At 51.8% G+C, this 26,948-nt stretch overlaps 3 protein-coding genes across 4 annotated transcripts; 1 reads left to right on the top strand and 2 right to left on the bottom strand.

Moving 5' to 3' along the window:
• The first annotated feature begins 6,117 nt into the window (after window positions 1-6,117).
• Window positions 6,118-10,970, top strand: TM4SF19 (transmembrane 4 L six family member 19). The gene is made up of 5 exons (XM_061345252.1): window positions 6,118-6,352; window positions 7,844-8,027; window positions 8,137-8,214; window positions 8,681-8,865; window positions 9,822-10,970. Exons 1-5 carry the CDS (start codon window positions 6,288-6,290, stop codon window positions 10,018-10,020), a joined length of 711 nt encoding a protein of 236 aa, XP_061201236.1. The 5' UTR covers window positions 6,118-6,287; the 3' UTR covers window positions 10,021-10,970.
• Window positions 10,971-10,984: 14 nt separating this feature from the next.
• NEU4 (neuraminidase 4) lies at window positions 10,985-18,365 on the bottom strand. 2 transcript variants are annotated; one of them, XM_061345250.1, is made up of 4 exons: window positions 18,279-18,365; window positions 13,148-13,353; window positions 12,712-12,967; window positions 10,985-12,356 (listed from the first exon to the last, which is right to left on the bottom strand). In XM_061345250.1, exons 2-4 carry the CDS (start codon window positions 13,346-13,348, stop codon window positions 11,305-11,307), a joined length of 1,509 nt encoding a protein of 502 aa, XP_061201234.1. In that variant the 5' UTR covers window positions 13,349-13,353; window positions 18,279-18,365; the 3' UTR covers window positions 10,985-11,304. The 2 variants fall into 2 exon arrangements, with proteins under 2 accessions (XP_061201234.1, XP_061201233.1); XM_061345249.1 differs by lacking the exon at window positions 18,279-18,365 and having other exon boundaries at window positions 13,148-13,815.
• On the bottom strand, window positions 16,280-21,935 carry GAL3ST2 (galactose-3-O-sulfotransferase 2). The gene is made up of 4 exons (XM_061345251.1): window positions 21,730-21,935; window positions 18,279-18,365; window positions 17,569-17,848; window positions 16,280-17,478 (listed from the first exon to the last, which is right to left on the bottom strand). The coding sequence occupies exons 1-4, from the start codon at window positions 21,753-21,755 to the stop codon at window positions 16,618-16,620; spliced, it is 1,254 nt and encodes a 417-aa protein (XP_061201235.1). The 5' UTR covers window positions 21,756-21,935; the 3' UTR covers window positions 16,280-16,617.
• Window positions 21,936-26,948: the final 5,013 nt, after the last annotated feature.

The raw sequence follows: 26,948 nt of genomic DNA on the forward strand, positions 1-26,948 counted from the left end.
TAACCGTGTTCTGCCTGTAACAGCTTGTAGCATTGAAGCTGTAAGCTACTTGGGCTCTATTTATGAAGAACCTTTGTTACAGTTGCTTCTAGATGTTAAATCTCAACCTCAAATTGCTTTTGACAAGGCTGGAAAACATGTCTTAAATCTCTTGATTGCAAAATTAGATGCTGAAATATAAAGGATGAAGGAAAAAGATTCTTCAAAGACTGTGGTGAATGGCTTCCTGTGGGTGTTGCTCGACCATAATTTGTGTGTTGTGTTGCAAGGACTGCCATGATTTTGGAGGAGCAGAAGTGCATCTAGAAAGTGTAGTTCCTTATGGGTAGAGAACTAAATGTGTTTCAAGCTGTAGCTTCTCGGTGCTTGCAAAGTTTCCTTTGAATGTGCTCTTCATCAGGCAATGCTGTGTTTTGACATTTACTGTCTCACTGCAGCTAAGAGTCACAGTCACAACCAGTATTTGGAAACAGAAGGCAAATTAAATGCTGGTTTTCCCTGCCAGGTGCTGTTGACACATTTACAATTGGCTTCCCACTAGTGATCCTTCAGAGGCCCAAGAAGGATTTCGGGTCTTCCTGATGATACATGCTCTAAGTCAGGCTGATTGACCAGCTTCAGCCTCACAGCATTCCTTACTGACATAAGAAAGGGCGGATAAAGGCCATGCCAAACATTTCTGGGCATACCTGTGTTATTTGCATTAGGCTTTTGTGTTCAGGTCTGCAATTTTTACATTTCTGACGTTCATGGACTGAAGTAAGTTACCCTTCCTCATAAATTTAGTTGACAACACCAGTATTAAAGGAATATCCATGTATGTGCATAATAGCCTTATAAAATGTAGTTGTCTGTAAAAAGACATCCAGAGGTACCATTGTTCTGAAGGAGATTTAAACAGCAGTTTTACATCAGCATTATTTTCTGGACCCCACTAGATCTTCTGCCTTGCTTTTACAGAAGAATAACATGTCTCATCTGCAGAAGACATCCATTGTTTGCTGCTGCAAACTCCTTGCATTTCTCACAGTCCACTACTTTCAAAGCTGAGTTTTTCAAGGGCTACCAAATTCATACATGTGTTTACACCAGCTTATACCAGCTTCCACTTCTGCTGGTACTCTGGTTTGTCCCTGGAAAAAACTGGCAGCTGGTTTTAGTACATGTTTTAATAACAACCTCACTGCTGAAAGGCCTAATTTCTCTCATTTCTCTTCTTGCTGGAGCACCAAGCTGCTTCACAGGAACTCAGAAGCAGCAAAGGCCAAAGTAAAGGCAAGGCTTTACTTGGGCTGCGTTTTGTCAGGTACCAAACACATAAAATGTGGTGCTTGTGGTTGTTATTCTAAACCACATAGAAATGCATAGCAGAGACCTGTGTGGGAATGTCCACATGAATGGGAAGACACATGTAATTTCAGGAGCTTATCGGTTAATTTTTGTCCCTTCTTAGTTTTCAGTAAATGACACTACTTTATTCTTTTTTTTTTAACCCATTTTTAGTCACATTAGTGAAAAACAGGTGGTGCTGTATTCCAAGAGGAGAAAGGATAGCAGAGATGTGCTTTAGATGGGTGAAATGCAAGGTCTCAGCCCCTCGGAAGACTGAGTGTGCCTTTTCTAGGTGTTCTAATAGATCTGAAGATGCAGCCCTTCCTTTTATTTATTTTGACAAACTATTTTCTATAAATGGAACAACAGCTACTGTTCTGAAGGCAGTCCAAAACCGGTTTGAGCCCTGTATTGGCCATCTACATTGTTGGAAATATCAGCAGGCGTGTGTTTGGAGATAACCTGACCATGCTTGTGAAGGTCTGTTAGTTGACATCCTGCAGAGACAGTCTTGTTGAGGTTTTCTCTGTCCAAGCCCAAGATCTTACCTCAGTTTGGTGATACTCTGTGTGCCCCTGAACTGGTGAGGTTAATGGATACCCTTTCTGTGATGTACAGGATGACTTTTTTTTTTCCTGTCTCCTCTTGTCCATGAGATGCTTAGTGTCTGTCCACTCCCAATAAATACAGCCATATGTATATACATATATATACACACACGTGTTTTTATTTGGAGAATGTGGCACTTAACATCAGTGCCTCAACTTGACTCAGTCTTACCTTCTGTTGTTTTACATGGGTATATTATGGGTGAGCGCATGAGTTTTGGATTTGGTCACTGTCTTTAATTACTGTGAGTGTCTGCAGTACAGAGATAAGTAACTTTGTACCTGCTTGTTAAATGGTGCTGAGACTTTAAGGTGTAGGAGGATAGCAGTAAAAGTACATGGAGCAGGGGGATGAGGTGCTATTTTGTATGAAGAACATCTGGGTAAAACACAACTCGGATGTGGTGTCTCATCAGACACACCGACCAGAGGACAGGTGATTGTTTTAAATGAGGCTTTCCTCTCATTGGTGACCATAGAGTTTGATAATTCTGACTTGGCCTGTCAGTTTTTACAGTAGGCACTTTTCTTCTTCAGTGGTGGCAACTTCATATGGGAGGAGGGAGAGGATTAATTCAGAAGATTTCAGCTCACTGTGCTGGGAGGGACCAAACTCAAGGAAACCTCTGATCTATATACACAACTGCTGCATTTTTTATAAATATATGTAAATGTCCTATTGTAATATTTGATCCTGGAAATAAACTGTTTTAAGTAGCTTTCGTAATCTCTTGGGTTTTGGATGCCATAGCCTCTGTTGAGCCTCTGGGAAGCTTATGATTTTCCTACCCTGGCTGTAGCAACTTCTGTTGGCATTGACTCTTTTTACAAAGTAAGTAGCAGAAGCTGCAGCTCAGCTGAAGAGGTCCACATGTGGTTTATTATAGGTAGTAGCTCCAGATTTGCCCAGCCAGCAAGAACAGGGCTTGCCTGAATTTGAAGTCTGTTTGCAGTATGGTGTCTGATAGGAAATAACAACCAAGTAACTGACTTCAACATAAAGCATCTGGTTTCTGCTGCGAATGGATTGTTGACTACAGCAAGCTGCTTGCTTAGCCAAGAAAGCTTCAGCACATTCTGGAGTGAGACAATGTTGAAGTGAGACAAACTTTGGTACTTTGATGAGAAAATTACTATTATGAAAATGAATTATAAAAGGCAGGGCTATGATTTTCTGTCCTTACCAATGGAAGAGCAGAGAAAATGTGGGTTTCTCAACTGACAATGTCCTCGTGGTACAGGTGTTGTCAACATGGAGCTTCTTATGCCATTGTCTTTTGGGCTCCTTGGGATGTTCCTGTAATGACCCCAAATGAAATGCCGATGAGCAGAGTCCCTTCTGGACAAGTACTTAGCAGGTACAGTGGGAATACAAAAGCTTACAAAACTGATGTCAGCCGCTGCAAAGAGAGTCTTGTGGTATTAGAACTCTCCAAGAAGTTATGGAATAGGCTGACTGTGCCAGCAGTCATGGTAAAACCTTCAACCAGTGTTCCTTGTGACTCACTTCCAGCATGCCTTGGAGAGGAGGGCAAATGTGCTTGGCTTGGCTGCTGACCACAGATCTTTTACCACAGCTATTTGGCCAATTCCTTATCCACTGTGGTCCATCTGCCAAGTCCATGCCTCTTTAGTTTGGAGACAAGGATGTCATGCAGGACAGGGTCAAATGCCTTGCACAAGTCCAGATAGATGGTATCAGTCACTCTTCCCTTACTCAGCAGATATCTTTTCTCTCACCCGAAGTATTAACTCAGGTGAAATTTGTAAGGAAGATAAAGCAAATGCCATATTGTCTAGCAGCATCATGTTGGTGCTTCATCAGTCTGAGTTCTGGCCACAGACTGGTGGGGTTGTCTAAGGGGATCACTGTTGGCAGCAAGTGTCCACATCTGAGTTCGGAGAAGTTTTAGCTAGCTAGTGGCAGAAACAGACTTGCAGCTGCTACTGAGAGGAGTGGGAGAGACCACTGTATCATGGTGAGCATCCTCTGGACAGGACTGAGGTGAAGGTTGGTTTGGCAGAGAACAGTTTGATTTTTGCTGATTCAGACTCAGCTTCTTTGATTCTCCTTGAAGCCAAATTACTCTTGAAACCCACCCTGCTGTGTTATTTCCACAGCCCCTAGAGGAGTTCAGGGAAGAAAAGAGCAGTGGTTCCGAAAATCTCACTGACTTTAAAGTTCAGAAAGAGCTACTGCCAAGTGTGACCTGCAAACCATGGGCCAGAGAGGCATAGTCCTTGACGTGTGATGGGGTAAAGCAACATGAAACAACTAGAATGAAAGCAGCCAGCATCTCTTTAGCTGCAATCCAGTGTCAGAGAAGGAGTAACAGGAGGACCTTGCCAAGCCAGAATTGCTTTGCGTGAGACCATGTTTGGCAGTACTGTGGCTGGGTGACCTGGCACTGACTTGGCACTACGTTACTTGCCCCTAATTGCTGTGCTGACATAATTAAGTTCTCATGCAAGAGAGGCATGCAGCTGCTCACAGCGCTTGGGAAGCTGTGCAGGGCTAAAAGTAGCCTTTTCTGATCATTATTGCTATTACAGACTTGGGCTGGAGTGGGTGTAAGGGGAAGATCAGTAGCTTGGGGAAAAGACTGACTCTGATGGTTCATGCTGAATGGCACGGGGTTTTCTGTGGGAGATGATCGACCAGATCATGTGTGTAGCAACGTAGGAAGCTCAGATTGGTGTGATGTAGAAAAGGGGCACAAGATGAGGTTGCAACACATCTTCCAGCAGAGTGAAAAATGCTTCCTTTCGAAATACAGAAAGAGAAGAAAGAAAAATGGATTATTCTCGGCAGTCTGCTGCCCTGCATATTTCACCTTTGCTGCTGCCTGCATTTTAGAGACCACTTAGTGTTATCTAAGAATAAAATGGGGATTTACATGCTTGTGCAAACTCTGATTTTCCTTTCGGAGGAACCATCATTATTCAGATAATCCCCTCCTCTCAGCTTATTTTTCCTAGAAAAAAGGAACTGCCTCACCATTCATTCATCTTTTCCCACACAGCCCTCGAGGGCTCCAGCTCCATTTCTCCATTTCTAACATCCAGGAGTGGCCTGCTGTGCTTGGAGCAGGTTTAGTGCTCTCCACAGACCTGTACTCATTGATCTGAAATCAGGAAAAGCCACTTCGAAACGTGTTGGCAAATGGTACTCGCGTGCGTTACCCTGGGTAGAGCAAGCTGGGCTCTGCACCAAAAGGTAGCACTTTGGTGGCTTTTTTTTTTACTATACTGGAGCAAGATTGTGTCAGGGCTGTAAAATAGCTACACTTACACATCATCTGTGGCAGCTGTGCCTCCGGTCCTCATGAGCACACGAGGAATATGAACCTCCTCCAAACGCTTCTTTAAGAAGATTCTTCCTTTTGCCTGCACAACCCATGAGCAATTCTCCTTTTGCTTATGCTGCCTGCAACTCCTCTGCCAGAAAACTGCCCTGTTTTGGCCATTTTTTGTACTACAGCTTCCCTGACTCCTGTTCTCAGACATGGAGATCACATTCTCCCAGTCCTGTTCCTGTCTTGGAGCTGCTCCTGTCAGACATGCTCTATGGGGGAAGATGAGGAGCTTCCCCATTGCACAGTGACTGCCAGCCGTGGGCACCCCAGACAGGACTTTGAAATGCTGCTGTCTGATGACTTGCAGTAATTAGGATCCAGAAATAACCTTTCCCTCAATGTTATCACCAAGGGCATGAGATATATATGTAATGGGGGTATGCCCAACATCTGGAGGAAAAGCTGGGCCATCTGCAAGGAAGAAAAGGGCAGGAGATAAGAACCAGCTGAGGCAAAGAAATATTTATTTAGAAGCTTTTATTAAAATACTAGTGTGTAAAAACAAGAGAAAACCCTAAGTTGTTAAACATGCATGCACAAAGCTCTTGCACAACAAGAGAAATAAGGTGAAATGTGATGGAAGAGGTGATTTGTGGAGGATGCGGACTCATTATGACAAAGTTATAGCATTTGGAGTGGCCTGCAGAGAGGAAAATGATATCCGTCTGTGGTCCTTGCAGGTCATTCCAGGAGAAACAGTGTTTGATACTCAGGCAGTGGTCAAGGCATTTAGGGCAGACATGGTAGAAGCCTTAAAGTTTGAAGTTGTGCAAGTTTTGGTTGGCTTCTGGCAGTGGAAGGGGGCACAACCAAACGGATGGGTCAGCTGCAATGCCAGCAGAGGCTGGCTCCTTGGACAGGGCAGTCATTCTTTCCTTAGAGCTGCTGCCTGTGTGGGAGATGGGAAGACCGTGACTGGTGTGGTGGGTGGACCTTGGGGCGGAGGAGGAAGACGTGGAGCACACACTGGGACATTCATAAATAGTCACCCATGGATGATGCCTCCAGGACAGAGCTCATCCAAGGGGTGGATGCTGCTGGCTCCACCACTTCCAGGTAAGGTCCCCCTTGCTTTGCTTGAATCCCGTTGCTTTTGGCTGCAAGGGACTTGATTTCAAGTGTTCCAACAAGAGACTGTTCAGCTGCATTTTTGCTTTACTTCCCCTTACAGAGGGGTTTGTCTGTCTGTATTTGCTGAGGTAGAAGAATGCAGCTTAATGCAAACTCCCTTCTGGTACAAGGGGTGCGTTATGAGGGACAGCAAGCCATGGAGAGCTTCCTGGGGAAACACCTCCTGCCTTCCCTAGGGAAAAGCCAGTGATGGTGGGCAAGGAGAATCCTTGGGGAGGTTAAGGGGAGACTTGCAGAAGACCATAGGAGCCTCTTGCTGCTGAGAGCAGCCCATGCTGTGAGCTCAAGAGCTATTCTGGAACCTGCTATACTGGAAGGTTCTCCAAAGTAGGGAGGTGGGACTCAGCACTGGATGCTCATGGGGCTGCAAGTTGGACCATAGTGAGGGCAAGAGGCCCAATATTCATTATAACCAAGGCAGGGAGGACAGAAAGCAGGGAGGAGGTGAAGCTCCAGGATGAGCAGAGCTGGTGATCCACCTTGGGCTTTTTGGCTTGTGTTCTTTCTATGAAGCAGGGTTTTGCAGCCCTGTTCCTCCATGATCAGCTCTTCCTGGACCCTACCAGCTGGCCGGGGCTGCTGTGGCAGGTCTCTGGCAGGTTGGAGCAAGGCAAAGCTCCATAGTGCTGGTGTCCCCCAGCCTCTCAGGCCATGCAGGGGCTGGACATGCAGCCTGAACTGCTCCCCCCGACACTGATGCTGCTCTGCAGGAGGGGAGCTGAGGCAGCTCTTTCATATGGCGCCTGTTCACTGCCACTTCTGCAAAGCCAGAGCAAGCCTGGAATAGCTGCATTAGCAAGCTCGGCTTAGAGAGCTTGTGCAAGACAAGCTGCAAGCCACTGGGAAAGGGGAAGGTGCATGAAACCAATATGAAGCAAAAATGCACACAGGGCAGAAGAAACCTGGGGAGCCAGGAAACAGCAAACCAGGTTGTTTTCAGTGGTCCCAGAGCAGCTGATGGACATCCCCCAGGTGGTGGTGCAGGTACAGGAGAGAGAGAGATGATTTTTGACAAGGTATCACCAGGCGATGGACGGGCACTTTCCAGGTGAACTGATAAATGAATTAACAGTGGAGCTGGGTGGCTGCCTCAGGACAGGTGATGCCCTTTGCTTAATTAACTTTAGTTGGTGTCAGCCTGTTCAGATCTACGGTAGGACCAGTGTGGGATGGAGTTGCTGTTGGATTTGATTGCAGACTGATGTGTTTTCACAAGTCCTTGCCCAAGGGTTTTGTCCATTGCCTGGCTCCCTCCTGCCTGTTGTAAGCTCCCTTAAGTCAAACCAAGCTGTGGTGGTTGGTCTCCGTGGAGCCTTCTCTTCTCCACACTGAACAACCCCAGTCCTGTCTCCATAGCAGAGGTGCTCCAGCCCTCTGAATGCACCCGTTCCTCTCCTCCTCCCTATCCCGATGCAGGGTGGCCATGTGCGTAGGGACATGCAGCCGGATCGTGGGTCCCTGCCTGCTGGTGCTGGGCACGCTCTCCATGGCAGCCAACACGCTCCTGCTCTTCCCTGGAGGGGCATCGAAGTACCTGGTGGAGGGGCACATCAGCAAACATGCCAAGGCCATGCCGGGTGTCTGGGGAGGCGGCATCACCGTGAGTACCGGAGCTTGCACTGAGTCCTTCCTCATGTCTGTGGAGCAGGGACAAAGGCATGGAGCTGGTGGCTCCCCTTTATGCCCCAGCCACGTTTTCCTTCCTGCAGGTGCTGCTGGCAGCGACCCACATCACGGCGGTTGGGTGGCGATGTGCCGGCTGCTCCGACTGTGGCACCCGTCGCAATGTAAGGCAGCACTGGGACCCCCAGAGCGTGGTGGGGTATGGTGGCTGGCCCCAGTGTGGGTGGCAGCTCTGCCATAGTGGGACATGGCATGGATCCTCCTTTCCCACGGCCCCATGGTGGGATGTGGTAGATGACCCCTCTCCAAAGGGAGTTTGTAGCAGGGTGCCCCTTTCCCATGGACCTGGGGTGGGATCCTGCATGGTGCTACCTCCTCAGAGGACAGTTTCCTGTTCATGCTGTCATAGGCTCCACGTGGCAGCTCCCTGCCCTGTTCCCTGCCTGCTTCTGCCCAGCTTAAACAACTCAGTGACTGCTTCATCCTGAGCCTCAGATCCCCAGGGCTGGAGTCCCCTGGGGTGAAGGAAAGGAGAGTTGTGCCCCCTTGCCAAACTCCACCGATAACATGAAGCTGCATTTGGAGCCCACCTGACTTTCGGTGTGCTGTGTCCCTGGTTGCTGTCTACAGGCTTTCATCTCCGCTGTGCTCTCCAAGCTGGCGCTGATGGGCGCTGCTGCCTGCTTCATCTTCTCTGGGGTGGGTTTGACCAATGGACCCCTCTGCTTCTACAACACCTCCGAGCATGGCCACAGGCATGGCACCGTCTGGGGTTACCCCTTCCTGGACACTGGCGTCCAGGAGCCGGATGCCAGGTGAGGCAGTGCAGTTCAGTGGAGGTGATGCCTTGTCAGCTTATGGCTAATGAGGCTGGGGTTACTCTGGTGGGTGGGTTTGCTGGAGGCGACTGCAGCCCTGAGGGGAAGGACTTGGGGTGTTGGTTGATATGATTTTATGAGAAACCAACCGTGCCCTGGGCTGCAGCACAAGGAGTGTGGCCAGCAGGTGGAGGGAGGGGATTCTCCACCTCTGCTCTCCTCTTGTGAGACCCCCCTGCAGTCCTCTGTCCAGATCTGGGGCCCAACACAAGAGGGACATGGAGCTGCTGGAGAGAGTCCAGAGGAGGCCATGGAGATGCTCTGAAGGCTGGAGCAGCTCTGCCATGGAGACAGGCTGAGAGAGCTGGGCTTGTTCAGCCTGGAGAAGAGATGGCTCCAGGGAGACCTTAGAGCAGCTTCCAGTGCCTAAAGGGCTGACAAGAAGTCTGAAGAGGGGCTTTTTACAAGGGCCTGTAGTGACAGGACAAGGGGGAATGGCTTTGGGCTGTGACAAAGGGGAGATTTAGATTAGATGTTAGGAAGAAATTTTTCCCTGTGCCAGCGCCTCAGCTCCCTCACTGAGTACTGAGGCCCTGGCACAGGGTGCCCAGAGAAGCTGTGGCTGCCCCATCCCTGGCAGTGCTCAAGGCCAGGCTGGATGGGGCTTGGAGCAACCTGGTCTGGTGGAAAGTGTCTCTGACCATGGCAGGGGGTTGGAGCTGGATGAGCTTTAAGGCCCTTTCCAACTCAATTCTATGATTGCAAGACCCCTACAGCTCAAGAGGTCCTCACTGTTCATGGCTTTTTACATTGTGCTTCCCATCCCCATCACCCTGCTGACCCTGCTCATCGCTGGGATGAAGGATAGAACATACCTCCACAGCAGAAAGTGATGTAATTCCTGACCTGCTGCAGGGCAGGTTCTTACATCTCTTCCCCTCCCCATTGAGCAGGACAGAGAACTACCTATATGATCGTCGCACCTGGAGCACCTGCCTGGAGCCAGAGGGCATCGTGGCCTGGAACGTTGTCTTCTTCTCCCTCCTGCTGCTCATCAGTGCTGCTGAGATGGTACTGGCATCCTTCCAGATCCTCAATGGCTGCCTTGGCTGCCTCTGTGGCTTTTGTGATGGGAAGAAGAGTCCCCCATGAGGAACAGACACCCCAGTCTGCATGAGGTTGGCATGCAAAGGGCTGCCCCTGTGCAGAGCCCTCTGCCTGCACGATACCCCTTCCTCCTCCCTGGGGGTGCCGATGGGGCTGGCAGTCATGTGGGGGTGTAAACCAGCCCAGTGAGCGATGGAGGTGAGGACCTGGCCCCTGGCATCCTGGCAGGAGCCCAATGGCTTCCCCAGCCGCTCGTCATCAGCCTCCACTCACCTCAGTGCAAAATGGGACACGGTGGTGTTTGCAGTGGTAAGAGCTGGAGCATTAACTCATTTTCATTGATCAGTCTGTATTCAGGTGAAGGAGACACAAATAGCTGAGCCAGGCTCCGGCTGGGGCTGGGGAACTTGGATGGAGTTGTGCTGTGGGAGACAGTGGGGAATTGAGGTGTAGCCCAAAGTTCACCCAATCACACACACACACACACGTGCATGCAGCAAATGAAAGGAGCAGCTTTTTATCTCCCTGGCTCAGGACCCATCACTGCACCTCCCAGGGGTGTCACCAGCTTCAGCATCCCCCTCCATTCGCCCTTGTCCCCTAAACCTTCACAGGGACACAGACCTGAGCCTGCCTGTGCTGGGAGGACCTTTGCCCCAAAACTGATGAGGTTCAGAAGAAAGTAGCAATGATCAATCTAGCTTAGAAAAGCCAAGCAGTGAGCCAGGTGAAACAGTAAATGGGGGATTGTTGTGGCTTATCAGAAGGTAAAAGGCAGAGAACTTGTTGGTGGAGATAAGGACAGTTTAATAACTGAAATAAAATGATAATAATGCCAATTAATAACTAATTGTAGTGAAAAGGAAAATATCAAAGAGAAAGAAATAAAACCCAAGAAAGACAAGGAATGCAAATGGAAACAGTTGCTCACCACCAGCCTTATGGAATGGGATATCCCTTGGGACAGTTATGGTCAGGTGTCCTGCCTGTGTCCCCTCCCACCATCTTGTGCACCCCAGACTGCTCACTGGTGGGGTGAGCTGAGGAGCAGGTCTGTGCAATAACAAGAACATCCCTGTGTTATCAATGGAAAGGAGCCCAGGACTGGGCTGGTGGCAGGAGCCTCCGTGCCCAACCAACTACAGGAGTTAAAGCCAGCAATAACACCCAGCTAACCCCCAGCCTGGGGATGGTAACACATGCCTTCTGTGATGCAGCCATGATGGCTGAAGGCAGGAGCCCTGTGAGCATCCCAGTGCGCTGGTCTCTGGGTTGGTGCCCTGGGGACTGGTGCTGAGGGACTGGGGGGAGAGCCAACCTTGGGGGGCACTAAGAGACGAGGCAGCTCCTTCTCCCCTGCTTCCTGCAGCGTGGGGAGCTGCCATCCTGCTGGGAACCAGTGGCTGTCAGGGGGATGTTCTGGAGCACATCGTGCAGTGTGAACATGCTGAAGGAGATCTGCTCATAAGGCGACCGTGTCCCATTCTCATAGAGGCAGGCAAAAGCAATGGCTGGGCCACCAGCGATGGGGACCTCGCTGTAGGGCAGCTCCATGTAAGCCAGGTCTGAGTAAGCACTTGGGCCCTCGTAGATGACCCATGGCTCAGTCCAGCTCTCTGCATCCCTGGGGAAGGTGCTCAGGTGAACCCCCATGTTGACCCGTGACATGGAGCTGGTGGGGTGGGAGTAGAGGATCCATGTGGGTGCTTGGAAGAAGCCAGTGGGCCTGGAGGTCACCACGGGGTCCCTTTGGACCAAGGTGTTGCCATGGGCATGGCCGTGATGCCCTGGGGTAGGACAGCCCTCCTTAGGCTCAGCTGGCTCATGCTGGCTGCTGGTGGCCACTGCAGACAGCTCATCACCCGCAGCCCACACAGCAGGCAGGTACCGAAACCCTGGGAGTATCCCAGGGAGCATCTGGGAAGCTGAGCCCCGCACGGGCATCAGGGGGTCCTGGGGGGTGGCGGGGACATAGACAAAAGGTGCGGGGAAGCCGACAACGCTGCCGTGACAGCCATGGGGGGGCTCCACCAGCCGCTGCACCAGCTGCCCCCCATGGAAGACGGCCCCATCGTCCGTGCTGAGTGCCTGGACCCTGAAGCCCAGGGGGCTGCGGGCGTTGCAGTAGAGGACGTTGGAGCCATCCTCCTCGTCCACTGAGACCAGCTGGCACTCGCCTGTCTGCAGGTTGGGGATGAACTCCCCGAAGCGCCAGCCTCGGCCGTGGTCGTCGCTGTAGAAGGCGAAGGAGTGGGGGGTGGTCTTGCAGAGCTGTCCGAAGCACTCCTTGCAGTCGATGTGGTAGCTGTAGGCAGGCACCAGCAGCCGGCCAGACCGCAGCTGGATCCCGTGCCCAGGGCCCAGTGCAAACGTTGCCCAGTCTAGGGAGAGGAGATGGAAAGGGGTTGAAGCTTGCTCCTGCCATGCCCAGTGTGGGAAAGTTCACCGTAGCATCCCTCCCAGCCTAGCTAAGCAAGGTGGTGGGGTGGGAGGCATCAGAGCTCTCTTTGTCCTACTCGTAGCCTCTCCATCTTTTCCTCCATGCAAATGATACAGGTGCTCCCTCCATCCCACCTCCCCTCTGCTTGAGATCCTTTTCCACCCCACCTCTTTGATGCCTGTGGGCTTCCTACTCTGAGGCCACTTCCAGCCACACAATGGATGCGTCCAGAAGACCAAAACCCCCATGATCACCCTTCTGTTCTCCCCTCTTCTTGCCCCACTCCAGTGTGCTACCTTTGATGGCCCCACCAATGACCTGCTGTGTCAGGTCCGTGGCTTTGCTCCAGCTCAGGCCCTGGTCAGTGCTGGTGATGCAGCAGAGGCGGGTGACATTCTGGCCGGTGACAATCTGGTAGGCTTCGGGTGTCCTGCCCAGCACCGTGATGAAGAAGAGGAAGAGGGTGCCGGTGAACTCATCGTAGAGCGGGCAGGGGTTCATGGAGCGGTGGTGCTGCAGCGTCGCCGTCTCCAGCACACGCATGTCTTCCCACTGCCCCGGGGGGAGGAGGAGAGCATGGAGAGGGATGAGGACCATTCCACTCCACCCAACCCACTCTGCCCTCCCTGTTGTGGCTGCCTCCAGGAGCTGAGCCATGCCAGTCACAAGCAATGGAGGACAGACAGCCACCCCCTGTGCCCCCTGCAGCCCCAAGGGCATCCCCCATCCCACCTCCACGTATCTGCCGTAGATGGAGCCGCGGCGCAGCACCAGCAGGTTGGCGTGGGCATCGTCCGCACTCAGCCGCTCCTCCGCGAACGCCAGCAGCTTGGCCACGCAGGGCAGGTAGAGCAGGGCAGGCACCCGGTACGTGACACCGTTGGACTCCTTCTCAAAGAGCACGGTGCGGGCAGGGAAGTGCCGGGAGCCCATGGCATCTGCAGCACAAAGATGTGGCCTGACCCCAGTGGGTTGATGAAGGGGGGACAGCGGCTGCTGGGCACAGCTGTGGGTGCTGGCTGGGACTGGGTTGCCCTTGGAGGGGGTTAGGGTTTTAACTTGGTGAGCTTGGGTTTGGGGAGCCCCCTAAGAGCATGGGCTGGAGGGCTGGTGGCCACAGGTGAGGTTGGGGTTGAGAGAGCTGAACGTGTGCTGCTGCGGTGGCAAATCACCGCTGCTCAAGGGGGGCACAGGATTTTGGGTAGCACTGAAGGGGCTGACCTGGGCTACCCCAAATAAAACAAAATAGATCTTCAAGGTCATCCATCCCTGGCAGTGCTCAAGGCCAGGCGGGACAGGGCTTGGAGCAACCTGGTCTAGAGGAAGGTGTCCCTGCCCATGGCAGGGGACTGGAACTGGATGAGCTTTAAGGTCCCTTCCAACCCAAACAATTCTGTGATCCTATGCTGACGGCAGGAGTGCCACCACAGCTGTCCCAAAGTTACATGTCCCTGCGTGCCCCAGGTTACCACCACCGGAGGAGATAGATGGGCATCCCCCTCCAGGGCGCAGCCGGAGCAGCTGAGGGTGACTCACCTGTGATTTAACTAGGAGCTACAGCCAATCCAACACCTCACGCTGAAAGCGAAGGCACTCACCGGGTCCTGCTCAGCTGCGGATCCCTGTCCCAGGCACACCACGGGGTAACACCGGCTCCGGCAGCAGACGGCTTTCTGCAGAGCCTGTTGCCTTGCTGCTTCGCTCCCCCCTTCCCACCGCGCAGGGTCCCCCCAGCGATGGGTCGGTCACAGGGCTCCCACTGTGGCTGGGAAACCCCTGAGTCAGCAGTGGCAGCCGCTCATGCAGCACCCGCCGCACAAAGGCTCCGTTATGGACCCTGGGCAGAGCTGGGGCCCCGCGGCTGCCAAACCACCTTGGCTGGAGCCCCCGGGGGGATGCAGGGGGAGCCATGGGGGTGTTCGCGTCTCCTGCTGCAGCTCCCAGCAGCGCTGCAGTGCGTGCTCAGCCCAGAAACCAACCGTGCCCTGCGCTGCAGCACAAGGAGCGTGGCCAGCAGGTGGAGGGGGGGATCCTGCCCCTCTGGTGAGGCCCCCCCTGCAGTCCTGTGCCCAGCTCTGGGGCCCCCAACACAAGAGGGATGTGGAGCTGCTGGAGTGAGTCCAGAGGAGGCCACAAAGATGCTCTGAGGGCTGGGGCACCTCTGCTATGGAGCCAGGCTGAGAGAGCTGGGCTTGTTCAGCCTGGAGAAGAGAAGGCTCTGGGGAGACCTTAGAGCAGCTTCCAGTGCCTAAAGGGGACAACAGAAAACCTGGAGAGGAACTTTCTACAAGGGCCTGTAGTGACAGGACAAGGGGGAATGGCTTTGGGCTGACAGAGGGGAGATTTACATTAGATGTTAGGAAGAAATTCTTCCCTGTGAGGGTGCTGAGGCACTGGCACAGGTTGCCCACAGAAGCTGTGGCTGCCCCATCCCTGGCAGTGTTCAAGGCCAGGTTGGATGGGGCTTGGGGCAACCTGCTCTAGAGGAAGGTGTCCCTGCCCATGGCAGGGGGTTGGAACTGGATGAGCTTTAAGGTCTTTTCCAACCCAAACCATTCCATGATTCAATGATTTCCCTCCTCCCACAGGCTGGGAGAGGCTGGAGCTCCCAGCCCAGGTCCTTGAACCCATGTTCACCACGGGCCACCACATCTGTGAGCTCCCCAGCCTGTGGCTGTGGTCTGGAGGGTCCCAGCCTTCCCAGGACCCCCACCACCGGTCAGCTGTTAGCAAGTATTTCTATGCTGATATTCCGCCCCTGGCATCGGCTCAGCCAAAGGAGCTCAACAACATTCACATGGCAGTCATGGACCACAGACTTCAAGGTAAAACTCAGGCTCAGGCTGCAGGATTGGCCAGGACAGGCCCCCAGGGATTGCCCAGGCCGAACACACGCAGCGGCAGGGGCCGTCTCCTCCAGCCCCGGTAGTTATAAACGCCTGGTTAATTTCACCTCGGGTTGCTGGAGCAGAAAACCATGAAAGTGCTGTTGCTGCTCTCCTTGTGCGCATGGCTTGAGAGGAGCACAGGCTGCACTGCAGGCGGTTAACCCTTGCCTTGGCTGGCTCCCTCCACTACCTCCTGGGTTTAAACACAGCCAAGGAAAATCCTTGCTCTGCTTCCCACACCACTCCCTCCGACAGCATCTCTCCCTGCGGCAAAGCTGCAAGCCAAAGGATCCTGGATCATCATCCCAGCCTTGCCATCCAGGTCCCAGTACTGCAACAGCACTGGGAAGGCCTGTCAGAAGGGCAGCACCAAGCCCAGGGGAGCTGTATTTCAAAGCTCAGCCAGCATCTCCTGCTCGCACTGGTCAGGGCAGCTGCAGGACCTGGATGGTGTGAGCGAGCTATGTCTCGCTCCACTCCTCTCCTCATCAGTGCTGGAGAGTGGTGGGGGCAAGGGGGTGTCCCTTTGTCAGCAACAAAGCCTCTGGGATGCTGAGCCCAGGGGACCATCCATGCCCAGGGACTGGGGACCCTTGTTCAAGGGAGCAGGGTGAAACCCCAAATGTTGCTCCCAGGGGAGCACCAAGCTGTCTCAGGTGGTCCAGAGGCCCCACACACCCCATGACACACATGAAAAACAACGTCTCATGTGCTGGTGGGGAAAGGCTGCCAGGCAGCACACCCAGCTTTGGGCATGGTGTTTGTGACTCTCATCTGCTGCAAAGAGCAGCACTGGCATCGCATGGTGGTTTAATGTCACTGAGCATGGATGCTGGACAGGACACCCAACGTCTCCTCTGCTTCTCTGAGCACTGCATCCCCTCATCACTCTCTCCTCCTCGTTTCCCTCCCCCTTCCCTTTTTTCCCCTAAATGCCCCAAAACAGGTCTTGCTCTAGTGAGCTGTGACCAGTCTGCACGAAATGGCAGCTATTAAACAAAGTCAAATGCAAAGAAAATGATTAAGCCCGTGATTAATGATTAAGAGGCAGGAATGTCTAAGCCAGCTGAAAGCCTGCCCAGCACGCAGCAGCAGCAGGCTGTCCCCCTGCCTGGCAACAGGCATCATGCAGGATCTGGGCAAAGCAGAGCCTTGGGCTCAACATCCCCAAAAAGGGACCCACCACCAGTTTGGTGGCCCTGAACAAAGCCCTTTCCTGCCTCTCCCTCATGTGCAAGAGCCTTGTGGACCAGTCATGTGCCAGACATGGGGTGACGCGAAGGGGTGGGAAACTGCAATGGGTTGTCACATGCCCTAGTTGGGAGTTGGGGGCTGCATCTTCTCCTGGAAAGCGGTCCACAGCAAGGGCAAGCCCAACTGCTTCCTCTTCTTGTGCGGGTGTTGGGCAGCGTAAAGATAGGATGTGTACTGGAGCTCTGGCATGACCATTTTCTGGCAGGTTCTCAGTGTCCTGTTGTCTAAGTCTTGTTTGAGGTTATACCCAAGGATATTTGCATCCCCTGACTGGAAAGGCAGAAGAGCTTTGTTCTTGATGTGATCCTTCCCCACAGCCTCCTGGTCCGAGAGGCAGGTCTCCATGAGCTCCTTCTGTCTCATTCGCAGGCGACTCACCTCCTTCTCCAGCTCCTCAAGGCCTAGAGTCTCCTCAATTCTCCTCCAGAAGCTCTGGTTGAAGTGCAGGTAGAGCTTCCAGTCTAGTGAGCACCATGATTTTATCTGCTCCTCGCTTTCTGGAGTCAAGGTCTGGACAGTGTCCTGGCTTCTGGAATTGAGCTTGAAGTAAACCACATCATCCAGATCCCAGCACAAGGTGTGCTTCAGGAGGATCATGGACTCATCAAAGTATTCTGCTATCAAGATCAGGTGGAAGTTCTGTTCAATCTCCTTCAAGACTGCCTGAATGTACTTTTTGTTGTCCTCTGCATTGTTGTCATAGCCAAAGTCAAACCACATGATATTCCTGGCATAGATGTTTTGCTTGTAATCCTCTGGATGGTAATACTTCATGGGTGACGCCAGGTATTCATTCACGTCCTTGGAGATCCTGAAGGCAGGGACAGTGTCCTTGTAGTAGATGTAGGAAGACTCCAGCAGAGGAATGGGGTTCCTCAGGATGGAGAAGTAGAAAGTGTTTGCTGCCATCACCTTTTGCACCTGTTTGCGGGGAGGAAGAAGAGAGGCTGTTAGTCTGGAGGCCCTGCTTGTTGAACCGGTTTCTCCGCAGGTGGTGTGGCCCTTCCTTACCTCGGAGGGGTTAAACCGCAGGTGGTTGCACATGATGTTATAGTTTTGTCCTATGGCCTGGAATTCCTCCACAAAGTGGGCCAGGAAGGTGTTTGGGTAGCCCAGGTGGACAAGCTGGTCAGCGGGCAGGGCGACGGTGAGGTTGTGCCTCTCTGCGAACCTGAACATGATGTTCAGGACGGTGCTGCTGGCTGTCTTGTGGGTTTTGAGGAACATGACATTAGTCTTGGCACGGCAAGGCATGAAAGGTATCAGCAGCTCCTCGTGGACCTTTGAGATTCTGCAGGAAGGCAACAGGTAAGGAAAACAGCCCCTGCAGTGCCATACCCCATCTCCGGGACCTGATGAAGCCAAGCCTGAGCAGGTTCTCCTTCTGATACCACACTGCAGCTGCGGCAAGGCACCCACCTAAATAAGCCCCATCCCTCAGGCATAGATGTTGGACTGTTTTTGCTTCCCCAGGTTCCCACCCAAACGCTTCAGCTTGATCCCCTTTTCTTTTTCCATATGGCTGATTTTGCCCAGAAAGCTGCACTCTGGCTAATTACATCTCTTGCCACCCAAATGTGGATCTAGAGCTAGAGATAACTTTGGGCCACTGCCCTTACATTATTAGCCTAAAACCCATGTGTTAAAATCAAGTGCCACAGGTCAGACCCTTTCCGCTCTGTGCAGATGAAGTCACGCAGCCTTGCTTCCACTTCACTTACGTGTAGTCTTTATTCTTCATACGGAAGAATCCCGACAGGAAGATCAGCCCCAGGCAAAGGCTGATAACGACGAGACATTTGGTATGCCTGGAGAGAAAGGAGAGTTTCAGTGGATTTTTATGTGATAGTGCCTCCTGAGTGTGAGCCACCCAGTGCTGCTGATTGAGCTTGGGAATGTTCATCACGGGGAGCACAATTTTATGCCTCCTTTTGCTCCCTCAGCTGTGTGAGCAGCTCTGCATTAGAGGCAGGACAGTGAGAAATTGCTCTTTCAACATCACTCTCCAAGGTTTGGCCTTTGGCAAGGCACAGCCTACTACAGGCAGAGCCTGAGCGCTTCCAACAGCCTCCGGCTCTGCCCTGCTGCCTTTTATTTTGCCTTTCTTTTAGCTCTCTGTGGCTCCAGATCTCATTCACTGTTGAAATTTCTCAATTATTCACTAGAAAATTCCAAAATGCAGCAGATCTGGCTTGGGCTTTTGGTTGTTTTGAGAAGATGTACTCCCATGTATAGCATGGGATGGTCAAACTCATCACTCCCACTCTCCCAAGGAAGTGAGGAAGGCTCCAAGCCTGCCCAGTCCAAGGGTCAATAGGGGCACAAGGCTTGCTGCAGGCTGGACCTGGTGGTCCTTTCTACTGTCCTTCTGGCCAAGGATCCTCACACGTGGTCCTGCTGCACAGAGTGGTGGCTTTCATATCTCACAGCTTGTACCATGTGAGAGACACTGAATCGCTCCTCGTGGTTGGCCTGACATGGGTGCAACCACCAGCTTCACGGGACATGGTCTACAGCCTCCCATGGACTTGCCATGGTACCTGGCCATGGAAAACTAGAGAGAGGAGTGGAGCAAAGCCCATCAGAACAAAGAGCTGCACATACACCCACAGCCATCACAACCAGCTGCAACTGGGAGCCCACGAGCCAAAGGTGCACACAGTGGAAGCGTGGAGCCAGGCGGCGATGCTGTAACACTATGATGGCACTGCACAAAGGTGTTCCTATATTCATCAAGTGGGCTTTCCCTTCCAGAGCCCTGACCCATGGGATTCCTCCAAGTAGGTCCTTGAAGAGGCCAAAGCTTGCCTGAAGACCAGGGTTGCAAACCTACTTATTGCCATGCTTCTTCCGTGCAATATCCTGAACACCACCATCTCCCAAACTCTCAACTTGTTCTTATAGAATCACAGAATCAACTAGGCTGGAAAAGATCATCAAGTCCAGCCATTACCCCAGGACTGCCAAGGCCACCACTAAACCATGGCACTGAGGGCCTCATCTACACGTTTCTTTGAACACTTCCAGGGATGGTGAATCCACCATTACCCTGGGCAGCCTGTTCCAATGGATGAGCACCCTCTCAGTGAAGAAATTGTTCCTAATATCCAAACTAAACCTCCCCTGATGCAGCTTGAGGCCGTTTCCTCTTGTCCCATCGCTTGTTACTTGGGAGAAGAGACCGACCCCACCTCACTACAACCTCCGTTCAGGTAGTTATAGAGTGATAAGGTCCCCTCTGAGCCTTCTCCTCTCCAGACTAAACCCCCCAGGTCCCTCAGCCGTTCCCATCACACTTGTGCTCCAGGCCCTGCACCAGCTCCATTGCCCTTCTCTGGACCTGCTCCACCCCTAGGCAGAGCTCAACACATTCCGGTTGCTGTCTCTCATAAAGAGCAGTTCCACCACCTCACCTTGCTGGCCTGCCTTTCCTAAGAAATACGTACCCATCCATGACTGCACTCCAGGCATGTGAGCTATCCCACCAAGTCTCTGTGACTGCAATGAGAGCATGGCCCTGTGATCTCTAACTCTTCCTGTTTACATCCCACACTGCATGTGCTGGTGACAGGCACTTCAGAGAGGTAATCACAAATGCAGCTTCCCCAGAAGGGTACAGGAGGATCCAGTATAGCCACACACCCCCCTGAGGTGACTGCCCTTACCTTGGGAGGCAGCTGAGGAGCATCTGTCACTGATGGGAGGGCTTCTTGTCCCATGGTGCCAAGCAACACTACCCTGTGGCATTGTGCTTGTTCCCCCGCCTGGGGATGTATGGGTGGATACCTGCCTTCCAGCTCAGGGAGTGCTCAGGGAATGGGGAAAGAGGGGACTGCAGCCACCTTCACCCCACTGCCCCCAGCAAAGACCAGTGGAGGTGTTCAGGAGAAGGGCCAAGGGCCGGGATCAAGGTGATCCCCAGGAATGAGTGCAGGTAAGTGGGTCCTGGAGGGAGACAAGAGGAGGGGGCTGCAGGTACACAGGTACTGGTTGGTGCACCCATGCAGCTGGTCCTGTCCCCATCACCCCTGGGGCTCAGCCGCCCACCGCTGCACCCACAGAGCCTGTTGCTGGTTTCAGGTGTCCTGCAAACCTGCACAAGGGGTTCCACCACCTGCTCTGCACTCACTGCCCTGGCACAGCTCTGCGAGTGCCAGTGCTGCTCTTAAACACTGTTCTGTTAGTGCCACACACACACCTTTGTCACAGGATTACAAGTCTCTGACCAAGCCACTTCTACATCTGTTTGTTGGGCCAACAGACACCCTATTCAGGATGGCTGAAACACCCCCCATCTTTCAATGCCCTCCAGTAAAGACATGTCCCACTTGTCTGAGAGCTATTTTGTGGCTTTCACAGGCACAAACTGAAGCTGAACCAGAGAACTACCTGGTGTTACAGAAGACAGAACTGATCTTTCACAGTTACAGCCACAAGCAGAGGGATTTCATAACCAGCAGCCTGCCGATGGGAGCGCAGGGGACATGATGCATGGGATCATGGCTGCAGTGATTTCTTCCTTCCTCACACAACAGAGAGGTAGCATTTCACCATGGGTGCATGCAGGCTGGCACAGCCCAGAGTCGCAGGCTACGGTCAGAGCCAGCATCTACTTTTGTGGCACATTCATACAGTCTTTTGCAAAGCACAGGTGAAGAGAGAAAGCCACAACCTGAACACTGCACGAAAGTCACCCAAGCACGGAAGACACGCAGCAGCCTGGGAGACCTTTGGGGGAGCACTTGGGAGCCAATTGCCAAGACACAGGATTCTTCCTAGAAGCCAAAATCCTTGGGGAGCTGTGGGCAGGGCTCTGCCACAGGTTCCGCTCCCCTTCCCAACCCGTGCCATCTCCCAGCCGGGAGGAAAACATGGAAAACCACCTCTCAGGTCACACTTGGAGGTGCTGCTACGGATGCTTTAAGGCTTGGGACAGCCTTCTGGTTCCTCTGGCTTAAGCTGAAAGTAACAATTCTGTGTGTTGACCTAATGAGGTTCCTTCAAATTAAAAGACTTGGAATAGAGGAAGGAAACAATCACAGCAAAATTAACCTCCACCCTGGAGCAAACTGTAACTAACTCTATAGGTTATTAATAACTCCAGGGGTTACCTGGACCAGACCTTTCTACCTTAATTCTGCACCCACAGTGTTCCCGTCCCCCTCCCCTTACCTTGAAGTGCACCCAGGGCTTTTCATGCTGCCTCACTGCAGCGAGCTAGAGAATACCTCCTTTGTGAATCCACTGCACTACTCCTTTTGTCTGCAGGCTCCTGGGCTCTTAGTGGACACGGCTCTATTTCTAGCATCCCATAGCTGCTATAAATGGCTGGGATAGGTGAGGACAAAGGGAGTGGCTAGGTGTTCCCGGGGGTGGGAGGAAGTTAATTTGTAAGCCGTGGAAAGCTCTGCTATGGCATGACATTAACACAGGTAGAAAGCTGCCTCAGGAGATGGGGTGTGCAACGGTTTTGCAGGGAAGTAACGATTTAGCAGGAACAAATCAGTGGGGACCCCCTTCTCTCCTGGCTATGGGGGGAAGGCAATGGAGGACTCTATCCTGGCATGCTGCTGTTGGCAGGGGGCAGGAGGAGGTCATCATTGGCCCCTTTGTCACCCCACACACCATCACATCACTTGTTCAGTGCCCCTTCCCTGCCCACAGCCACACTCCTTGGTGCCTTGGTCAGTGCTGCTGTGCCTTTCCTCCACTTCTTGCTCGGTGGTTTAGGACTGTAATGCTCTGCCAGCCACATTTGGCAACAAGGTATTGGGAGCAGCAGAACAGGAGCGGTGTTCACCTACTGGAAATTCCCCTGAAAACATTTAGGTTTCAAATTCTTTCCCAGTAAAAATGTAATTATTGTAGCTGGAGGTTACAAGCTTAAAGACTTTGCTGAATCTAGGCCATGGGAGAGAGAGCTCCTGCCCCTAAAGATGTGTTTTTTACAGTTTGCTTATAAAGTGACTTTGTGGTGTGACTAACATCACAACTTGCATTACACAGGAATCTGAGATTCCACCGAGGCTCCTGCAGGTCTCAAGATGGGGTAATCTCCCTACTCCACATGCCAGGAATGACGTTCGATGCTCTCCTCATTTGGTAAACAAACAGTTCACCCACACCTCCCAGCCTGGAGCAGGGGGTTAAGCTGTTGCTTTTGGTCTCTTATGGCCATGCCACTTCCCGTGCAGCTCCTGACATGGCCCCCTTTCCCTCCCCACCCGTGGAGCTCACCTTTCTAAACCTTGTATGCTGGTGCCCCAACCTGCCACACCAAGAGCCAAGCCCTCAGTGTGCTGGTACCTTTCACCTATGCTGCTACCTCTCCAGCGTGCCCACACATGCAGCATTTCTGTTGAACTCACAGCTTCCTCAGGCCAGCCCCAGCTCCAGCGCTTATCAAGATTCACAGATTAACAAAGGATAGGGCTGCTGAGCTTGAGTTTCTTCATAGAATGAGAACCAGTGTGCTGCTTTACAAAGAATTTCTAGGCTTACTCCTGGCACAGTGTCAGCTGCTGCTGGCAGGGCATCACGTTTAATAGACTTCTGTCTCCTGTTACACTATACACGTCAGCAGTGTGATTTCTTGCTCAGAACCCGGTAGAGGCCACAAATCACACCAGGCCATTTTTCACACTGTTACAGTTGATTCATTGCTCTCTCCTGGGGTGTTGTACATGAATCATCAGGTATGGTTACGCAGGAATATATGGTGCCATGCAGAAATATTTGGCTCCATGTGGGGCCAGGCTGCTCAGAGACTGCAAGTGAAGGTCAGCCCGCTGATGCGGAGTTAGTTAGCTGGGGCAGGATGCTGAATTAATAGCTCCATGCTGCCTCCGCTTCAGGCACCTGCTTCCTCCTTCTTCCCCCAGCCTTTGTTGCTGAGCACAGCATCATACGGTGGGGCGGCTGTCCCAGCTGCGTCCCCTCCCAGCCTTTTGCACCACCCCAGCCAGTTTGCTGGTGGGGCTGGGTAAGAAGCAGAACAGAGCTTGCTGCTGTGCAAGCACGGCTCAGCTACAGCTACAACATCCCTGTGCTACCAACACTGGTCACAAATGCAGAGCACAGTGCCAGCCACTGTGAAGAAATCAGCTATCCCAGGCAAAACGAGTACAGTCAAGTTCTTCCTCACTGCACCAGAAGACCACAGCCTCAAAGTGCTGAGCACTGTTCTAATATTTAAGTCTGCCCAGGCAAAAACCTCCAGAATTTTGGATAAGAAATTCCTACCAAAAAGATTCTTTATAAAAGTACACCCCCCTCTCATCCCCCCATATGTACCCACCCTGTCTCTCCCTCCTATATACAACAGTGAACCAATATTCGAAAGCATCATTGAGAATGTGGAAGAGTGTTATCATGCTGATGTTTTAGGTCTAGGAAAGATACTATGAAATAACACTGTGATAACTCCTCCCTTCCACTCCCTCACAGTAAAGTGCCCTATTGTTTAGCTGAAACAATAAACTTACATTGAGCTTAAGGATCTTCACGTGTTAAGATGGCTAAATGTAGCTGTGCCAGGATTTCCCCAGCCACAGCACTAGGTTGTCTGTCAGCCCCGACTCCCTCCCCAGCACTCTCTCCATATGTAGCTGAAAAAAAGGAGTATAGAAAGTTCTGCTTCCCAAAAAGAACAGTTCACGTGTATTTTAAACAATTATGGTCAGTGGTTTGAGGGGGGAGGCGGGGGACAGAAAGAATGGCATAGGAAAAAGGCAGAGATATAAACAGCCTGATCCAGAAAGAACGAGCTGCATCAGCTTAACCTGGCAGAAAGCAAATCCTGTACATTTCTTCTCTGGACTTCCCGTAGTTTTGCATCACCTGATGCACAACAGCAGCACAGGCTGACTGCGTTTCACACTCTGGCCTCTAGCAACAGCATCATTCACCCTGCTTAACCCCTGGAGAAAACGATCAGCTCCTCTCTGAGTGGTACTGAGGAATGAAGGGAGAGGTGGGAAGTGCACTGATAGTGGAGTGAAAGAGGGAATTGAAGGGAAGAGACCAGAAGGCAGGCCTAGATATTGACACTGCAGGTCGAGTAACAGATGGAGGTATTGCTGTTAAAAGCATCCATGCAGTCAAGTTGAAAGAGTTGTGACCGTAGAATTATATTGTGAAGGGTGCTGTAACACAGTGCTGAGTGTGAGCCACCACCCTTAATGCAATTTAAATGCTTGCAGCCTTGTAGAGATGATGTTCTGGTTAGAAACAGGACTAAAAAAACACTCTCCAGGATTATCTTCTTCCAAGAAAAAAGCTCTGGGTGGAAGATCTATTTCACGGCACTGAGGAAGAGCAGAAAACACTGAAAAGCAGCTAATGGACAAGGCAGTTACTGGGTAAGACAACCATCCTTCCTAGTCCCACAGAGCCCATGAGGCCTCCCAAACCAGTAGACCTGAGTAGAAACCACTGATTACCACCCTCTGAGCACAGCCTGTGAGCTGGTTTCCTGTCCATCCTGCAGATACCCCTCTGGTGTGTGTCATGCCAGCCTGTCCAGGAGATAGCAGTGGGAAACAGTGGCGACAGGACTGACACTGTACCGACATCCAGGCAAATACCCCCCACTGCTCTCCCCATGTGGACAGAAAATGTTATTTTATTGTAGAAGGTGGTTGGGTTATCAACACAAGTTACCTTTGGTAAATCCCTGAGCTTTTCCAACCATCTGCTTCATTTGGATACAACAGTCTGGGTTAAGAGTGACATGGACTGGTAAATACAGATGTGACTCGTAAACACTGATTAGACCCAAAGATGACTAACTAGCAGAAGGCTTGGCCTGTCCTCTGACAGGGTGACCATGTGGTTTTGTACACCAAGCTGTAAATGACTATCACTCCTGTCTTCTCAGGATCAAAGACTGACTGTAGAGGAAAAATAAAAGCCAGCATAAAAAAAAACCCAAACACATCACAGAATAAAATAGAAGGAAATAGTTGGAAAAGACCTACAATGATTGTCTAGTCCAACTGATGACCTGTCTGCTTCAGGGATGACTGAAATTTAAAGCATGTTGTTAAGGGCATTGCCCGACTGCCTCTTAAAACACTGACAGGCTTGGGGCACCAACCACCTCTTCAGGAAGCCTGTTGCACTGTTTGACCACCCTCTCAGTGAAGAAATGCTTCCTAATGCCCAGTCTAAACCTCCCCTGGCACAGCTTTGAGTCATTCCCATGCGTCCTATCACTGGATCCCAGGGAGAAGGGATTAGCAGATCCCTCTCCCGGTCCCCTTCTCAGGAAGCTGTAGAGAGCAATGAGGGTGCTCTCCTCGGCCTCTTCTTCTCCAAAGGAGACAAACCCAGAGTCCTCAGCTGCTCCTCCCAGGACATGGCTTCCAGCCCTACCACCAGCTTTGTTACCCTCCTCTGGACACATTCAAGTACCTTCACATCCTTTTTGAACAGTGGGGCCCAGAACTACTCACAGTACTTGAGGTGAGGCCACACTGAGCACAGTGGAACAATCACCTCTTTTGGCCTTCCAGTTTTGCTGTGTTTTATGCACCCCAGGATGCAGTTTGTCCTCTCGATTGCCAGGACACACACTGCTGGCTCCTGGGAGCCTGCTGCCACCCAGCACCCCACATCCTTCCCTGCAGGACTGCTCCCCAGCCACTTCTCTCCCAGTTTGTATTTGTGCCTGGTGCTACTCTATGCCAGGTGTGGGATCTGGCACTTGGCCATGTTAGATTGTGCACGCGCTGGTGTGATCAGGTAGATCAGGTAGACCTGATGCTCCAGTCTACCTAGTTCTTTCTGCAAGGTCTCTTGTCCCTCCAGTGACTCAACAGCACTCCCAGCTTAGAATCACAGAACGGTTTGGGTTGGAATGGACAAAAGATCACCTAGTTCCAACCACCTGCCACTAGACCAGGTTGCTCCAAGCCCTGTCTAACCCAGCCTTCAACACTGCCAGAGCTGGGGCAGCCATAATCCTGGGCAACCTGTGCCAGTGTCTCACCACCCTCAGAGACTGTACAGTCAGCAAAATTGCTAATGTTGCATTAAACTCCTGCATCCAGATCATTGATAAGTATTGAACAGCGTTGGCCCTAGGACTGAGACCTGAGGAACACCACTGGTGACCAGTCACCAGCCAGATGCAGCCCCATTCACTACAACCCTTTCGAGTTCCGCCCTTCAGTCAGATGTGGTACAGCATCCCCATGTTTTTGTCCTGTGTTTCTGATACTTGCACAGCCTAAGTGTGTGACACCAGCCTCCTCTGGCTGGTATCACTTCACTACTAAATCAGACCAAACTAAGGGGAAAGAGAGCTGGAATATCCACACACAACAGCTGCATGCTTGGTTTCAGTGCTCAGATTGAACAGGAAACTCACACAGTCAAATGCAGTTAAC

Source organism: Neopsephotus bourkii, unplaced genomic scaffold (genome assembly GCF_033783945.1).
Source record: "Neopsephotus bourkii isolate Nb327-2 ecotype Australia unplaced genomic scaffold, CSIRO-AGI_Nbou_v1 NB_234, whole genome shotgun sequence".
Classification (NCBI taxonomy): Eukaryota; Metazoa; Chordata; class Aves; order Psittaciformes; family Psittacidae; genus Neopsephotus; species Neopsephotus bourkii.